The following is a 19,443-nucleotide window of genomic DNA, read 5'->3' as shown; positions in this document are numbered from 1 at the left end:
CACATTTGCTATAACAAACTTTTAAATAATGTACATTATACTCTACTTCACAAATGTTGCAAAGAAATCTGATTTCTGTCTTACATCAATCTGTTCACAATTAAGTGACTCACATTTTTCTTGCCAGTACAACATAATTATTAAGAGCTTGGTTCCTAGATCTGGAGGGTACCAGATCAAATCTAACAAAATCACTTAGCTAGGTGACACTAGATAACTAATTTAAACTGTCTGCATACCTACCTAAGATAGCTGCAAAAACTTAAGACTGAATGCATACCGTGTATTAGAACAATATACTATGTACATTATTAGCTAACCTGTGCTAGCTGTTAAAGCTTATAATTTATCAACTTCATACATCCAATCCCTTTGAAAACTACATTTAGAACATATATACAAATAAAATCATTTTATTCACTGAGGCTATTATCCAAAATAAGTATACTTTTAAATGTGACTCTAATTTTAAGACATGTAAACAGCAACAAAAAAGGACATTTACCAAAACTTAAGAAAAAAATATCGCAGTTAGCCATGAATCTTTCAAAACCAATTCAAGCAGATGAGATTCAAGGCAAATTACCAATGCAACAGACACATGAGAACAAACTGACAATGTGAAAACAGCTAGAGAAACAAGTGTAATCTGTTGTTTACCTGGAAGTGGGATTGGCATGCCAGGAAGGGGAACACGAAATGGAGGCACCATTACTGGTGGGAAAGCAGGTATTGCTGCTGCTGGCTGAGGTACTGAGTGAGGAACAGCAGGAGGTAACGTCTGTGGGTGCGGCTGGGGTACAGTTTGCACAGGTGTGGCTGTAGGAGCAGGAGCTGACACACTAACTGTAGGCGTGGCAACTGAAACAGCGGAACTTGGGGTCTGGTCTTGTGTTGTGGGTGCTGATAAGAAAGAAAACAACATGTGTCACTCCTTCATGAACCTTTTTACTGTTTTCATCCACCACTCAGTCATTCAGTATTGAAAGGCCTATCATCTCATGCACTGCAAGAAATGTGCCACAAAACTATCTTCAAGAAGCCTGAAAAGTCAGCTAAATGAATTTAACAAAAACAAAAAAATCAAAGCTGAAGCACAAAATGAAGTGGGATAAATGTATAGGAGTGTAATCAAGACCCAGTCCATTCATACATGAGGAGGGCACAAAAATTTTTACCTCAAAGAGCCAAGATTTATCAAAGAAAGAGAAGCCCAAAGAGAAAATAAGCCAATGGTGAAAGAAGTATGAGCAAGGGCAAAGGACAGAGAGCAAGTATCAGAAAGTGAGGGAGCTAGCTCTCAACTCCTAAGATATGAGGCAGACATCAACACCTCGAGGACCGGTCAGGAAGTCTGTATTTCTTTGCTGGGCAGAAAAAGAGCAGCACATCTGCAGAGAAAACGGAGTGGGAAAATAGATGCTACTGCATATAACAGTGCATTCTCACATTATTGGCATTTCATAAATGTAAACAAAAGGAGCACGTGATGAATTAAATGGGAAGAAGAGAGGAAGACAGATAAGTTCCATTAATGGAACTGTCTCACCCAGGAAGAACAGAGAGGAAAAGAATATGCAAACAACTAAAATCTGGATATAAACAAATGGTACAGAAAACATCTCGGGGTTTTCTTCAATCATTTCAAAATTTAAGAAAACACTTTGAGAGCTCACTATAGTGTGAACAGGTAAATGTAATTTGGTAGAGTAATTTGGGTTCTGCTAATATACATTTAATTATCAAAAATAAAACACTTCATCTCTAGAAGTCACATTCAAAATAGAAATGATCAAAAATAAATAAAATCTATACTTCACTTAAGGTTTTAGTTTTCATCAATAAAACATGTTATTTATAACTCAGCCTGTTCCAAATAAAATCCACTGGGATAATTCACTAGATTTTTAGTGTTTTGTTTTTTTTTTTTAAAGAAAGGGAAAGTACCAAACTCCACCTGTATTAGACTAAAAATTAAGTTGCCAAATTACTAACAGTGCTTTCCCGATCTTTAAACAACTTCAATTCTTAATAAAAGCATAGGGTTGATACAAACCACCCACTTGTATTGTCCAGCTGACAACAAAAATCTGTTCATTACCACTTTCTAGCTTCTAAAAATAAATAACTCACTTAGGCTGGGAGGATGTGAGCAATTTCATACTTGTTAATGAGGAACTCACCTTGGCTAAATAGACAGCAGGGCCAAACAAGTATCTTCAGGGGCCCAGGAATGAATTGTTGGTCTAGCATAGACCTAGCCTTAGGGTACAGTATCATATTAATAATTTATAACAATGTGAAAAATACAAAGTACATGCAACATTTGCCCAGTCCCATATACATATACCAGTTGGCAACTGTAGACCACTATACTGGCTGAAAAGATATTTATTCTTTCCGATTTCCCTGAGAAGTTGACCCCATGATCAGTTTCCATAAACTTACAAAAAAAAAAAAAAAAAAAAAAAAAAAAAAAAGCTTCAGGTAAAAATAAATGGCCTGAATGTTTAGTCCCACATACCTACATATCTATATTGTAGTTCATAAAACTAAATTTTGAAATATTAATTGTATTCAATACTAAAATTATGGTCCAAAGCACCAATGCCAGGAAAATGAGTTTATAGGGACATAAAATTTCAAGTAAAAAAGATTACAACCAAGGAGATGGCAGAAATATTCACTCACTCCTACTTTCCACAACAGGGTATTCTGAACTTGCTTAGAGGTAATAATGACTCTGAGGAAAAGGATAAAGGCAATCAAAGTGTCAAGGGGGAACCTGAGAGAGTGATACCAAGACAATGCCTAAGTTCTCCTATGGGATGTGTGTGCTCATATGACTGCTAAGGCGCTACCTCAATTCACACTATTTAATCCAGTGTGGGATTCTAACAATGACCAGTGACTATGTACAACAGGCAGAGAAATAGACTAGAACCATAGTACCAGAATATTTAGATACACAACATAAAAACTGGTACTCAAGAGAGCATGACTTTGTTATTGGATGCTTGGGGTTAAAAGTCCTTTCAGGACGATTATAGCAGGAAGGGGAGGAGCACTCACTAATGAGGTTCAATAGAGAATGGAGCACACACAGGGCAAATGGAATACCTACATAACCCTGTCCCTTAAAACATGAAGTACTACCCTTCCCAGACGTCAATGTAGCACTCCACACAGTGCTACCCTGCCTTCCCACTACCACCACCCTGTACTCCATGAATCACTGGCAGGGTTCAGCTTTGACACTCATGTTAAGTATAATAAAAACCATAAGCTAAGGATCACAATCCAGTTAGCACAATCTTCCTTCCATTTACATCTTACACTTGCAAAACATGTATGTTTTCTTATTTCATATACTTCCCTCAGGTTGTCTAAAAAGTACTAAGTACTGTGTGTCTTGACTCATCGCCACACAGTAGAGTGCTTGCCTGGAATCCATAAGGCCCTGGGCTCAGTTGCCAGTCCTAGGGCAGAGCACCCCGCACACACCCATCTCTACACATATACTACACACACCTCACTCCTTCAGTTGCTTCTTTTATCAAGAGAGTACACTCAAAGTTGAACGCACGATGATTACATCTCTTCAGTATGTATTTCTTACACTACTGATTCGCAAGAAGCTCCTGAGCATAAAGTGTGGTTTGTTTTTCTTATCCATGGCCCAGAAAATAAAGCAATGGAAACAACGACCATCCCATAAAGAAACCCAGTCAGCACACTGCATTAGCAGTGATCGCATCAAGATCATTCAATAATTCTGGGCGCAGTCTCGGTTTGCAGAGTAATACCACCAACACACAGAGTAGCTGTCTCAAACGAATCTCTCTTCAACTCTTACATCTGATATTTACATTCTCATTTTTATTTATTTTTTTGAAGTTCTAAGTCTTGGGACTATGATTATATACTTGAAAATTCTTTCCTTTCTTACTGTTTTTAAGCCAATCCCTACTGCATTTATGTATAACTTACTCCAGGGCATGCCGTCTCTAAAAGAAGTTACAGAAAAACTCCTAATAAGGTCTTCCAACTTCAATACGACCCAGAGGCAGCACCTGAACAATCCAGAACATCTGCCTGATGTTTGTTTGTTCACACCCACAGCATGTATAGCCCTGTCTGTCCTGGACTCACTTGGTAGACCAGGCTAGCCTTGAACTGCCTGCCTCTGCCTCTGCCTCCTGAGCCCTGGAATTAAAGGTGCCTGCCACCGTGCCAAGCCTGTCTTGATTTTTAAAACTTTCTATGCCCTGGACTTGTTCTTACTCAGTTTATTGAGCAGTATTTAAAACGTCCTACCCCAGAACTTCCCTAACAATCCTATAAATGACATCAGTCCTCATTTGTTGACCTTTGTTCAAGCCTCAGTTAGAAAACTCTGCAAAACAAGGTCCCACACAATTTTGTAATTCCCACAGCATTTGTCACTAGTGTTGGTCAATTAAAACAACTACACTTCTACAGCTTAACTTCATAAACTACACTTGGGCAAATAATTTCTTTTACTTATACAGGTGTCTAGTTTTTTTTTCTAACTCAGAAATTTTAATGTCAAAATATATTTTAAGTAGCATCAGGGTAGTGCCATAAATATAAGGGCCATTTTAGAATACTGTATTTATTTGTGTTTTACACCCTTAAATAAAAACACACACTGGGCAGGTACTTACTTGATACTGTCTGTGCAACTGAAGTAGCAGTTGTCGTGGTGGCTGTGGTGGAGGATGGGGTAGATGATGGTGTTGACGTAGACACTGCAGGTGCTGGGCTACTGGTGGTAGGGGTGGGAGCGCCTACTGCTTGTGCTTGCACTTGGGCCTGGGCCTGAGCCTGGGCCTGTGCTTGGGCCTGAGCCTGCGCTTGCGCCTGCGCTTGAGCCTGGGCCTGAGCCTGAGCCTGGGCTTGTGCCTGAGCCTGGGCCTGGGCCTGGGCCTGAGCCTGGGCCTGAGCTTGTGCCTGGGCCTGGGCCTGAGCCTGGGCCTGGGCCTGAACCTGTGCTTGGGCTGCAAGCATAGGCGTCAGTTCTGATTGCTGAATAACCTTAACTCCATCTGGCTTGGTCCATGCAGATTCACGTGTCCGAGCATTATAATAATAAACCTGCAGAGAAAAAGTGACAATCACAAAACCTGCTATTAAAAATGTTACTATATTTTGTCTCAAGAAAGTAGCTGTATAAAAGGCTAAAAATATATCCATATATTATGAGCCTGTTTCTATAAAACAGAAAAGAAAAACCAATGTAGTCACTGGGCAAAATGTCCTTGTTTCTACCACAGACAGAATTCTGCCTAAAAAGGGCAAGCTTGGATGCAGGCAGAGTCGACGGCCAAACTCTGCCAAGACAGGGTAAGGAAGTCCTCAATAGTCCCAGCCTCACAGTATGTCTGTCAGATATATTGGGCCAGAAGGCTGAAGATGATGCTCCAACACAATAGAGAGTATGGGTGACTGCTCAGGCAGCAAACTGTCTCTGTCATCTTCTCATTGGGAAAGCTGCTAACCTGCTCTCCGGTGTACTCAGGTAATCAAGTTTACTCCTTCTCAAGTCTCTGATGAGGTCGAAGACCAGAGAGTTTAGTTTTACAACTAAGCTCAGTTGTTTAGGAGTTAAGATGTTTTTAGGTCTAGACAGATGTTTTAAGTTGATAATGATGAGATGTGATAGATATTGATTTACATTCAGAAGCTTAGACACACCAAGATAGGAAAGATGTTTCCTTTAAGGCTGTCAAATACAAATAGCCAAAACACTAAGAGTGTAACATTTATATAATTCCTGATTGTGTCTTGGTTCTTCTTGCTGTACGTAGTTTATTGAATATATGAGTAATAATATAAATGTATATGTAAAAAAATATATTAAAAAAAGAAAGAAAGAAAAGAAAAACCAATGTAGTTAACAAAGAATGCCTGAGACGAGGCTTTATGAGAAAGCCTTGCTGACATAACTGGCCTTTGGCTAGCACATAAGAACCGGACTTGAGAAGATTACCACCACTCTCTTCCTAGTGAGACTGGCACACTGTGCCTAAACATGTATACAAACGGTGCCCCTCATGAGCAAAGTCTGTTTTTGCTCTGGGAATATGGAATTTCATAGTATAGAAGACAGACCAAGCTCCAGTGAAAACCCCTAGGCTCATGTGAGCTTACTGGTAGAAAATACATGTGTGGTTACCATTCTACTCTAAAGAATTTCACCATGTCATCTTATTCCTTAATAGGACTTTGGGAAGCTTACTCTATTTTCCTTCATATTTTATGTCATATACTTCTCTTTTAGTTTTGTATCCTTTCACTGTAGTTCCAGCCATGACGACTTCAACAATACGCTGATCCCTGATAATCTTTCTCAAGCCTGAGATGGTCTTGAGAATTTGTGACACATCATTTAAAATACAGGCCTTGATATGACCTTTGAACTGCAGCAAAATCTAATGCAGCAAGCTCTTCCTGGAGTCATAGCCTAGCCGCTGCTTGAGGCTCTTTTTTTTTTCCCCCCCCAATTTTTTGAGACAGGGTTTCTCTGTGTATCCTTGGCTGTCCTACACTCACGTTGTAGACCAGGCTGGCCTCGAACTCACAGCAATCTGCCTGCCTCTGCATCCCAAGTGCTAGGATTAAAGGCCTACACCACCATGCTCGGCTCCTTGAGGCTCATTCTTAATACACAGAATTCTCAATGTATTTTTAATATATAATCTCCACCTACCAAGTTTCACTACTTTGCCACCATGAAAATAACAAGTTGAAAATGTTTTGAAATTTACCTTCCCATCTGGAGTTTTATTTTCTACCCATATCTCCTCAGTAGGAGGCAGTGCCGGAGCACCAGGTGCACTCCCAGGAGGCATTCCTGGTGGGAACATCATACCCGGAGGAGGCGGCATAGCTCCCATGGGTGGAGGCATGAAAGGTGGTCTCTGTGAATGCACAAGAACAGTTATGGTCAATTATTAACTTATTTCCTTCAAGTTATATTAAATTATACCTCTATACACAAGCAAAGAACTATAAAAGCAAACAGTTGTTTGTTCAAATACATTTGGCTACTGCATGAGCAAAATGACTAGTCTGCAATAATATGCTGGATTACTTTAAAAGAAAAAACATTCTGAGGATTTTTTGATATCCTAGCAATAGAATACATGCCTTGTACATCCTAGGCATGTATTCTATTGCTGAGCCCCTATGTTTTCACATTCAGCTATCAATGACTTACAACTCAACTACAGTAGGTATTAATAGTAAACACTATTTTACAAAACACCACAGCAATACCCTTCATTATTTTTACTTCAAGCCAAAGTATAACTAAAAAGGTATTTTCCTATCCTAATCTTTATGCAGTAGTAATAAAGCTCATCATTTTAAATGTTTCACAGAAAACAACTATCCACCCTATGCTCAGGCTTCATCTGTTCAGCTGTGGTCTTGGTGCTGGGGACTGATCTCAGCCCTTGCATGAGCCTCTCATCCTGCCTTTAGTGGAAAGCTTAGAAATCAACCAAACATACAAGACATCACTCTTGACCCCGAGAATCCCTGCAATGTCATTCTTCAGTGACTACTAACAAGATGTATCTCAAGGCAGGAAAGCTGCTGCTGCTGCTGCTGCTGCTGCTGCTGCTGCTGCTTCCCATACCTACGCCTGCTAACATTAGCATACGGAGGGATTCTTCAAGAATTGAGTTTCAGAGCTGGGCAAGGTGGAGCATGTCTTTAGGCCAAGCACTCAACAAGCAGACGCCAGCAGATCTCTTTGAGTTTGAGGCCAGCCTGGTCTACAGAATGAGTTCCAGGACAGTCAGAGAAACAATATCTCAAGTGGGCAAAGAAAAAAGAATTTCAGAAATAAAAATATAATGACTATTGGTACTGTCATTTTGAACAAGGATTAAAAAGATGTTTTCCATAATTTGTATGTAATATAAAAATTGAATTATCAAAAGCACCTTAAGTTGGACAGAGGAACTGAGTCCCACTTTCCTAAAAGTACTCCCTATCCCACACCTGCTTTGTTGAACTTGTTTCTGTTCCTTACGTAAGCTCTTGTTGTTCTGGCACCAATACAAACTCCATTTCTAAAAGATCTACTCTAAATATATATGTAGTAAATTTCCAGTCACTAGCTAAAAAACTGGATCTTTCTAGTCTTCAAGTAAATATAATGCCACGTCATTTATGGATAAGCAGTTAAAATATAAGTTTAGCCAAGTATAGTGGTGTATGGCAGCAACAATGCTAGCACCCAGAGGCTGAAGCAGCACAACTACTGCACATTCAAGGCCACTCTGCAATACATGGTGAGTTCAAGTCCAGCCTGTGCTGAACAGCAAGTCCCCATCAAATTAGAAAGAGAGAGAGAGAGAGAGAGAGAGAGAGAGAGAGAGAGAGAGAAAAGAAAGAGAAACACGACAAGATTTTACTTAGAAAATACCATAATAAATCTTTTTCTAATAGCAAAAGATTTGGAGGGAAGAAAGAAACTCAAATCCAAATTTATTATCATTCTCCAAATTATACCTTAGACATCATTACTAGAGAGGATAATTACTAAAGAATATATATTATTCATCTACATCTATTAGATACTTACTAGCAATATAAACCATGAACAATAAATATTCTCCACTCAGTACATTAAAACCTTAAAGTCTTTTTCCGATACAGAAGGCAGGTTGCATAAGATAATTCAGTTATCAATAGCAAATACAAACTGGTTTGTTAGAGCAGAGTTTTGTGAGTAGATTAAGTTCCTGATCTGATCCCCTTATTGCTAACTTAAGGAGTAATAGCAATATATGTAGACATCTTCTTAGTAAAGTCAGAGCATTTGAAACTTGAATCTCAGCATTTAAGAGCTAAGGCAGGAGGATCACAGCAAATTCAAAGCCAGCCAGAGCTACAGACCAAGAACTTGTCTCAAAAAAGAAATAAAAAACCAGGAACTGAGTCAGTGGTTAAGAATGTTTGATCTTCTCCCAGGGAACCCAAGTTACGGTATCAATGCCCAGTGATTCACAACTGCACGTTAACTCCAGCATCAGAAGGGATCTAATGTCCTCTTCCAGCCTCTGTGCACACTTACACATATATGTACATATGTGTACACATACACACACTTTAAAACATGAAGTATTTAAAACATGAAATAAAATCTGTAGGGGCTGGAGAGATGGCTGGGTTTCCAGCACCCACATGGTGGTTTACAACCATGTTTAACTCCAGATCCAAGGTACTGGGTGCTCTGTTCTGGCCTCAGTGAGTATCTGGCATATATGCAGTACAAATACATGCATGGAGGCAAAACTCACACACAAAAAAAAAAAAAAAAAAAAAAAAAAAAAAGAAAGAAAGAAAAATCTTTAACTACAAAGAAGTAGAATCAAGATTTTTAAGGCAAAACCTGTATATAAAATTAATATCGATACCAACCCAAAAAGGACAACCTCTATATTCTTTACCTGGAGGTGTGGTGGGCCCATGGGTGGAGGTATTCCTCCTGGGGGAGGCATTGGTGGCATGTTAGGATCAAAAGGAGGTCGTCCAAAGGGTGGCCTCGGTGGTGGCGGAGGGCCCCTCATCATGCCGAAAGGAGGAGGTGGTCTCATGAGAGGTGGCGGGCCTCGCATCACTGCATTTGGTGGGGGAGCTGGGCCTCGGAACCTCAAGGCCTGCTGTTGAGCCATCCTGTGTAGAAGAACAGTGATTAAAGTCTCAAAATTACAAAAGTAGTTACTGAAATATACCAATTTTCATGGGGCTCAAATGCAAACAAGAGTTAAAAAGCCACTGCAACCAGCTGGTAAAAATAAGATGATAAAGAAGATAAGGGAGAATATTTACATGATTTTAAAATATCTTCCCACAATAGTACCTACAGTCACAAGGTAGAATGAAAAACACACACACAAATCAGAAAATTCGGCAATACCAAATTATCACAACTAATTGTTATCTATTTAAGGCTAGATAGATAAAATATAACTGAGAAAGACATCCTACACAGTCCAACCAAGACTATAAAATCTCAATCTAATAATAAATATAGAATGTTCCTGGGTCAGTGAGAAGACTCAACATGTAAAGGCTCTTACTGCAAGCCTAGTGATCTAAGTTTTGATTCCCTAGATCCACAAGGTAAAAGGAGAACGAATACCAAGTTGCCCAAGTTACCCTCTGACCTTCATATCTGTGTGATAGTATGGTTGATGGTATGATATACACATGTACATGTGTATACACACACGCATGCACGCACTTTAACAAAAGAGTGTTCTGGAGGGGTGCTGCTCAGAAATATGAGTGTTACTTAGAAAGGTTAAAGAAGGTTGAAAAAAGACGACCCAGTACCATCTCTGGACTGGGTTTCATACACAAACAGAAGCAGCCCTATATAAAAGGCAGCAGGATCCACTGTCAGTGAAGGATCATCTTCATAAGTTGATACTTAGGCTATTTGTAGAGTCACAGAAAACAAACATAACGTATTTGGGGGGAAATACTCCAACTGCACCTCTCTCTCTCTCTCTCCCAGTCAGGGTCTCTCTGTTTAGCCTTGGCTATCCTAGAACTAGCTCTATAGAACAGGCTGGCCTCAAACTCATAAAGAGATCCACCTGCCTCAGCCTCCCATGCTGGAATTAAAGGGATGTACCACCACCAAGCCCTCTCCAAGTAGCTTAAGCATAAACAGTTCAGAGTTAAAAGGAGCATGCAAATAAAATAAACAATGAACTCTTAAGTGTCCCACTTTCTATAATTTTTAATGTCTGAAATATCTTTTGTTTTTGTATTTTGAAACAGGGGGTCTCTACATAGGCCTGGCTGTCCTAGAATTCACCATGTAGACTAGAATGACCTAAATAAAACCCACAGCTAACTACATCTCCTGAGGGCTGGGATTAAAGGCATACACTACCAATTTTTTTTAAGAGGATAGAGGACTGGTGTAATTGCTCAGCAGGTAGGTAAAGGGGCTTGCTGAAAAAGCCTGATGACTAGAGTTTGATCCCTGGGATCCACACAATAGTAAAACTCCCCCAAGTTGTTCTGACTTTCACATATACACTGTGACACACACACAAAAATATTACATAAAAGTATCTTATTAGAATAGAGTAGAGAGCCGGACGTAGTGGTGCACACCTTTAATCCCAGCACTCAGGAGGCAGAGGCAGGCGGATCGCTGTGAGTTCAAGGCCAGCCTGGTCTACAAAGTAAGTCCAGGACAGCCAAGACTACACAGAGAAACCAAAAAATAAAATAAAATAAAATAAAACAAAGAAGAGAGTAGAAGATGTAGCCTAAGGAACTTTGTGTATCATGCATCTGAAAGAAAAGCCTTTCCTTCAATGCACCCTCCCTCACAAGCTTTGGCCAAACATCTAAGTGTATTTTCTCCATGGCATTTGAGGAAACAACTATCATAAATAATAGTAATATTTACCTTTGCCCCAAGTAATTTTTTTTAAGTGCGAATATGTGCCTGAGAGAATACTATCCTCTTGTCAAACACTGCTGTTCCTTAACAGTTCTATGAGGCTATGAGGTAAACTCAGGTTTAATCTCATTTTACCAGTAAGGAACTAGGGTACACTGAAGGAAATACTGTGTCCAAAGACTCAAAGCTTGTTCAGGAGTAAAGGAAGAATTAAAACACCATAGTGTTTTGTAAGCCCCTTCAGAGAGAAATTTTGTTCACTGCTTTCTCCACAACGTTGTCAGCTCTAGGGCCCATTCATTAGTGCTCTGATGGCTCAGTGGTTAAGAGCACTGGCTGCTCTTAGAGGACCAGGGTTCAATTCCCATACTACATGGTAGCTCACCACTGTCTGTAACTCCATTTCTAGAGGATCTGACACCCTCCAACACATATGCAGACAAAACAACCCACATCAAATAAAAACTTAAAAATAATACTCAAGGCCAGGTATAGTGGTACACTCAGGAGGCAGAGGCAGGCAGTTCTCTTTGAGTTTGAGGGTAGCCTAGCCTACATAGTAAGTGCTAGGACAGCCTGGACTACATAGTGAGATGCTTTCTTGAAAAACAAAACAAAAAACTCCTATGAACCAGTGCATACTTTGGTGATGCTGTACCAAAGCTACCACCCAAAGACAAGACACAGATGCACAATAATTATTATTATAGTCAGGCATGGTGGTTAATGGCTGCAATCCTAGCTATTCAAAGATAGAGGCAGGCTGGGCATAGTGGTGCACATTTTAATTCCTGCATTTGGGAGGCAGAGGGAGGTGGATTTCTGAGTTAAAGGTCAGCCTGACCTACAGAGTGAGTTTCAAGATAGCTAGGGCTACACAGAGAAGCCTTGTCTTGAAAAACCAAAAAGAAAAGCTCTATAGTGAGACCCTTGGGGGCAGGGGGGTGGGGAGGATCCTAACTAGGCAATTTAGGCAACCCAAGATCCTCATCTCTTTAAAAAAAAAAAACTTATGAAACTTCAACTTGCCAAAGTCAATTAGAGTACCTACCCAGATCTTCTTCTAGGAAGCTAAAATAAGTCTATACATTATACACAATCCAACATTTCCATTCTCAAAAAACTAGATTCACAACAATATTCTTATGTATATCTGAAAATAATCAGGGGCTGGAGAGATGGCTCAGTTATTAAATTACTTACACCTGAGTGTGATCCCCAGAACCCTTACAGGTGCATGGCAGTACACCTATAATCCCCAGCTTTGAAAGCAGAGACAGGCTTCCTAGCACTTGCTGGCCTACCTGTCTAGTCTAACCAGTGAGCTCCAGGCCAGTGTGAGACCCTATCTGAAAAGAGGTATACTGTCTTCCTGCAGATGGCATCTAAGGTTGTCTTTTGCCTCCACATTATGACAAGCAGACACAGACACACAGATGCACTTTTGCACACACACAAAATAACTATTACACTCTCTCCTCATCATGGAATTTTGTACACTTTTCCTACATTTTCAACTGTTCTTAGAACTACCTTTGTGCTTTGAAAGTTTTCACATCACAGTTCAATCCTGCCACATCAAAAGAATCCCAAATTAACTAACTAAAGGGCCTGTCAGAAGAATAAGAGGCTAAAAACAAGTTTAAAACTACTATACTAAGAATATTTAACCAAAGAGCCTATGCTCCAAAGGTCAGAGTATGAGTCAAAAGCAGCAACTGCGAGTGGGAGAGTGAGTCGTTTGCAGACTGCATGCCAGCCAGGGTTACTTGCAGAGCATCTCTTGGGGGTGGGTCTATAAGGGAGGTGTAGGTCACAAGTGTCATCCTGGAATACCTTTGAGGTAAAGTTAACCAGAAAAACAAACAAACAAACAAACAAAAAAACTGTTTAACCCTGAATTAAGAGTGATCTTAGCCCAGCAGCGGTGGCTTTAAAAGATTAAAGGTGACAGCACGCTGGAGACAGGGGCAAGTAGGTCTCTTTCTGAGGCCCTTTCTCTTTCTTTCTTTTTCTTTTGGTTTTTTGAGACAGGGTTTCTCTGTGTAGCCTTGGCTGTCCTTGAATTCACAGCTATCCACCTGCCTCTGCCTCCCCGAGTGCTGGGACTAAAGGCGTGCATCACTACACCTGGCTTTGGGAAGCCCTGTCTTGACAAGGAAAAAAGAGAAAATAATGTACCTTCATCTTAAATATCCTTGTGGTCAGTCTTTCCTTTTTCAAAAATATCTGTACTCTTTAGAATTTCATATTTCCTGCTCCAACTTAAGGTTAAACATTTAACCTGTAGAACCACAAGCCATACCAGTTCTGTTCTTCATTGGGCTAGTTTAAATAATTTCCAAGTTTGAGTTTCCTACTATGTAAATGAATGTAAACTTCAAATAAAAGCTATCTCACAGTACTGTTCAATGAGATAATCCCTACTAATAATTTAAGATAATAGGCAATACACAGCAAATCATGTTAGCATCCTCAATTACTTCCAATGTTTCCTAATGCTTTACCTATAAAAGACACTTAGTTAATTTTCCAGATTTCTTTTTAAAGTCTGCCACTAACTTCCTGCTGCCATAGCGTAAAGTTATTATTTTATGATGTTAGTTATATGTAAAACATGTCCTGAGATCTTCACCAAAACCTGCAGTAAGGACAAAATAAACAGATAAGGAGGTACCTGGAACAGCAACAGAAATGCTTTGTGAAGCCTTAGCTTCTAAGTACTGTTTTTATATTAACATTAATGTTCCATGGCATTAAAATCACTGTTATTAATATTAATGTCAACTGTTACTGTCCAACTATTATCAGGGCTCATTTTACCTGGGTGTGGTGGGCATTTCCAGGAGTGCATCAGACCATCACATACATCCCCCTCATCACCCTGAAGCCTGTGCTCACAGTCCCCTCTGTCTGGCATGCTCTTCCCACACCTGTATATGACTGTCTACTGTTAACTAGTCACACTCAGTTCAAATGTCACTTCAACCTGCTCCCCACCTCTAGGGTCTCAGAGGCCAGTCTGTGCCATTACCCAATCTGAGTTTTCAAGTACAACAAATGTTAGGACACACTTTACCACACGTCCTTACCCATCAGCGCACAGCTCCTTTTAGTACACCGACACTGTGCAATATTGTTTAATAATGACCACGAACCCCGGACACTTTCTATTTACCAGGGCAGTTCCACGGGCATTTTCTGTACTCTCTGAATTCTTACAGCAACCCAATATGAATTTAATGCTACTTTTACAAAGGAAAATTAGCTTGTTAAGGTAGTTACTCTATAGTAATGCCAGTGTATTCTCATTCCTCTTTTCACCAGCAAAGAAATCCAGGTTTGAAGTACCTTGTCATGTATTAGTAGTAAACAAAGTTACTTTCATGGCCTCAACCCGAGGGGATGAGTGACACTGGATTTCCGAATTTCACAGCAGAAGGCAAGCAACTTGAGATCCTACCACTTACAACAATTTGGAGAAAAAGCAGTCTACTTATACAAAGAGAATTTGTCTTTTTTTTTTCCCCCAAAAGAACATCCTGGAAATACAAATATATTGTTCTATGAGTTATCTATCCAGATAAGAAAACTCCTCAGAGAAAATCCTTTAGTTGAATGGGCAACAAACTAAAGCTCCTACCTACATACACATAAGAGGCAAGCTGGAACCACTGAATCAGCTAGGCCTAGGTGTTCTCCAAGCCCACCAGCCAACTATCTACACCGCGCTGCAAACCTGCAGGCAGACTTCCTCATTTGATGGTGTTGGTTAGTTTCAAATTTGGACCAACCTCAATTAAAATGGAAGGTCTTTGGGAACAAAGGACTTTTTCCTTTATAACCAGGACCAAGGCCAGTTAACAGTCACAGATGCACGAATACAGTGACTGCCTCTTACTGTTGGCTGACTGACCACGCAGCTACTAACCATCTTATTCTCAGGCTCTAACATAGACACTATTATGAAACATATGTGGGACATAAATACAAAACAAAGCCCAGTTTCTGCCCTCAAAGCGGCCACATAAATAGCCAGTTTATCATAAGTCGTGAGCAAGGCTAAACCCTCTTCCAACGTGCTCCCCAGGGCATTAAGACAGCATCAGCGTCACATGTAATAGAGGCTGGCCTGAAATTTATCACCGTCCTGCCTCAGCTTCCTGAGCGCTGGGATTAAAAGTGTGTGCCGCCGGGCGTGGTGAGTTCAAGGCCAGCCTGGTCTGCAAAGGGAGTCCAGGATAGCCAAGGCTACACAGAGAAACCCTGTCTCAAAAAAAAAAAAAAAAAAAAAAAAAAAAAAAAAAGGGTGTGTGCCACTACACACAGCTCCACAAGCAACTTCTAAGCCAAAGCGAAGGTACAAAGTGCTTGCAGCAGGCCACCCAACTGAGGCCTTTTTTAAATCAGTTTTTGCAATAATGTCTAGAATGTAGACTCTCAGTAGTAAGTCTACAAGGCTCCTTACTGTAAAGCTGAAGACACACTCCAAAAATACTCCCTAAGACCCTGAGACTAGCTAAAATAACCTCTTGAGAGCAGAATCAAAAACAAACTTCCTATCGCTAATACTGGAAGGCCCTGAAAATGCATTCATTACAGACACGTGGGGGGGGGGTGAAAAGGTTCAAGACTCATCTCAGAAATAAGACAAAACCGTGTTCCTGCCAAAGAGGGAATTTCTGTGTGCGACATTTTGAACCTGAAAACCATTACTGTCTAAGCAAGACTGATCTCTATTTCCTTAAAAAAAAATTTCATCCCGAACTCTAGAAAACCCCGGAGTCCTCAAAACCCGACACGGCTGCTTCCTTTTAATAACGCTGAAAATGGCACAAATCAGAATAGGAACTGACTATCTGAAACGGCATTTTTCCCTTACAGGGGAAAAAACAACAACAACCCCAATTTGTACATACATAAAGCATTAAGTGGCCTCTTTTCCTCCTCAGAAATCATTCCCAAAGAGAGGCTAATTCCCAGTCACTGAACTCAAACTGTAATCACAAACTGCGAACCGGGGAGGTTCCAGAGGCAGAAAGGTCACACTGCCTGAGTAGGGGACTGAGGCGTGGGTAGGACTGAGCCAAGTCGCAGGCTGCGGGGACCGGCTATACACCAAGCCACTTCCTAGGCTCTCAATTCTAACCTTTGCTCCTTCTACCGTCTCAGCCCCTCTGAGAAGTCGCCACGACCGTGGCAGGGCTGGACGAGTGACCGGCCCGGCACCGCCTCTGGCCTCGGAGAGGAGCCTTGCACCCTCCCTCCCAACCCGGGTCGTGAGGATCCGGGGACGCGAGCTTTCAGAGAGAAGGCGTCTGGGCGGCCCAGAGAAAAAAAAATAAATAAACGGTCAGGGCTGCGAATCTTCACAAAAGAAAAAGAACCGGGAACGAGGGGGCCCCGAAGGGTGCAGACGGGCTAGGGAAGGCGGAGCGGCGGGAGGCCGCGGCGCGTCGGGCGGCGGCGGCGGAGGGGGAGCGGCCCGGCCAAGCCGCCCGGGGCTCCGCCATGGCAGGCCCGGAGCGGCCGAGCGGCGGCGACGGCCCGAGGCTCAGGCTCACAGACCGGGGCTGCGGGGCCCCGCGAAGGCCGCGGGTGCGCCCCACCGCGCGCAGGAGGCCGCAGCCCCGGCTCCCGGCCCCGGCTCTTCTCATTCAAGCCGCCTTCCCTTCCCCCCCTTTCTCGCCAGCCCCACGCGGTCCGGCCGCTGGAGGCCGCCGCCGACTCCTGCCGCCCCACCCCCGTCCCCCCCACCTCGGGTTTCCGAAGCCAGCCCCAGCCCCTGGGGCGCCAGCACGCCGAGGTGAGGCAAGGCGGCACCCCTTACCTCAGCTCCCCCGGGTTGAACCGCTCGCCTTCCCCTCCGTCCCCGCCACGCTCCGCCATTACAGACTGCCGCGTTCATCCACCCGCCGACCCGATGCTTCCAATTGGTCGCAACGATCGTCAATCCCACACACGGAAGGTGGAACTAGCCGAGATCCTTGAGATGATTGGTGAATCTAGCCATCGATCTTGACGTTAGGGGCGGTATCTGCTTTCCTATAGGGCAAAGGGCCCGCCGACTTTGAAAGCGGCATCGAGACTGTCAGTTGATTGGCCACTCGGAGGCTTTATGGGAAATGACTCTAGCAAGGAGGAACAAGTGGCGCCCTCTGGCGGAAAGAAAAACTAAGTCCTCCCAAGTTCCGCCCTGCCTCTGTTAGCCACGTGTCCGCGCTGCCGCCAGGAGCCAGCTGTGGAGCCATATTGGCCACTAATAGCTCAGGCCCAGACCCTTTGAGTTTTATGAACCAATAGAAATCGACCTGGGTCGCGCCTAAACCAATTACAGGATAGCTAGGGAAAGCGGTATTTCTCATCCTTGCAATTAACAAGAGGCTTAAGTCACTATGCTGTATGTGCTTGTCCTTAAATAATTACAAGCGTACCTTGCAGTTCGCCTAATCAACTGCAGGCTGAGTGTTATATAACTTACTACATTAAAAATAAGAAAATTGGTGAAGGGAAGCCTCTGCAGTTTACAGCTTTAGCATTTCTCCTTCAATCTCAAAATAGAGCTATCTAAATTAGCACACCCGGATAACAGAAGTAAGTGTAAATATACTATATTTTTGACTTAAAAAAAAAAAAAAAATCAGGCCCAGGGATTTCAGTGACGTAGTGAAAATGACCACTGTCATTACTAAATTCAATAAATTTTACTCATATGTATTATATATGCTACGCACCATTCTGAACATGGCCATGTATTGTTGCTTTGAAACTCACTAGTTGGCAAGTGGGTACTAATAACCACAATTTGTAAGTGAGACTGAGATAGATGGTAGATTACTTGTTCACTATATATAGCTAGTAAGTGGTAGCCCTTGGCCTTAAATTCTAAGCAGCATGACATCAAAGACCCTCTGTGGTCCAAAGTAATTCTACCAACTCAAAAAACTTGTGCTCTAAAAGCAATAGTCCCATTATTCATAATGCTAGAAAGAGACAGCGTCCCCCGGCTGGTAAATGGCTTGAAAATGGTATGTAGGCATACGATGGAATATTTTTCAGCCTGGAAACAGCTACAAAAGTGCATGGACCTTGAAAGCTGTAATACTATGCAAAAGAAACCAGATGCAAAAGGCCACTGCTATATTGCTCTATTTATATGAAATGTCCAGAATAGACAAGTCCGGAAAAAGAGAGAAAAGAATCATAGTTGTCATGAGGAGGTGAATTTGAGGAACTGAATTTTTTTTTTTTGGATGCTGAAAATACTGTAGTATTAAATCATGAGTATGGTTGTACAGTTTTATAAATATATTACAATTTTGTTAAATTTTACACTTTAAATAGTAGATTTTATTGTGTATGCATTATTGTTAGATTAAAAACACCATGCTTGTTTCTAAAATGAAATAAAATTGGAAGAAGAGTAAAATACTGTGATATGTGAAAGGTATATAAAATTCAAATTATCATGACTCTGATTAAAGCTCTGTTGGGACATAAAAAAATAAATAGAGAAGGTAAGGATGATGAAAACGTCACTAAAGATTAGTGACACTGAACAAACTATAGTCTAAATAAGCAGGAAGGTAGGTTTAATCCACCCCCCCCCCTTTGTTTGTTTGTTTGTTTGTTTGGGTTTGGTTTGGTTTTCAGGACAGGGTTTCTCTGTGTAGCCTTGGCTGTCCTGGACTCAATTTGTAGACCAGGCTGGCCTCGAACTCAGAGATTCTTGAGCCTCTGCCTCCCTGAGTGCTGGGATAAAGGTATATACCACCAAGCCCGGCTTGAATCCTCTTTTCAATATCACCATATAACTCAAATCCTGGTCACCTGTTCTGAAAACAACTCCAAATGGAGACCATTGAAATATATAAAAGATAAACTGTTTTTTAAAAAAGGTTGTGCCCGTTTAATATTTAATGTTTTTACTATTTGTCCCTAGACTTTTAAAGTCCTGCTCAAACTATGGCACTAGC

General features: G+C 41.5%; 1 protein-coding gene across 5 annotated transcripts in view; it reads right to left on the bottom strand.

Annotated features, from left to right (window-relative positions):
* Tcerg1 (transcription elongation regulator 1) overlaps positions 1-17,374 on the bottom strand; it is a 55,264-nt gene extending 37,890 nt beyond the window's left edge. For all 5 annotated transcript variants that reach the window (XR_007832500.1, XM_051163904.1, XM_051163905.1 and 2 more), the window contains exons 1-5: positions 17,298-17,374; positions 9,489-9,714; positions 6,792-6,944; positions 4,689-5,118; positions 661-903 (exon numbers count right to left, since the gene is read on the bottom strand). Coding sequence is in view for 4 of the 5 variants with exons in the window: in XM_051163904.1 (XP_051019861.1) it covers positions 661-903; positions 4,689-5,118; positions 6,792-6,944; positions 9,489-9,714; positions 17,298-17,356 (1,111 nt within the window). In the remaining variant the exon portion in view is untranslated. The remainder of the gene's footprint in view (positions 1-660; positions 904-4,688; positions 5,119-6,791; positions 6,945-9,488; positions 9,715-17,297) is intronic.
* Between the last annotated feature and the right edge of the window lie 2,069 nt (positions 17,375-19,443).

The sequence above is a fragment of the Acomys russatus genome, chromosome 20 (genome assembly GCF_903995435.1).
Source record: "Acomys russatus chromosome 20, mAcoRus1.1, whole genome shotgun sequence".
In the NCBI taxonomy this organism is placed as follows: Eukaryota; Metazoa; Chordata; class Mammalia; order Rodentia; family Muridae; genus Acomys; species Acomys russatus.
Note: the sequence above shows the minus strand (reverse complement) of the source record. Positions and strands in the feature narration are given on the sequence as shown.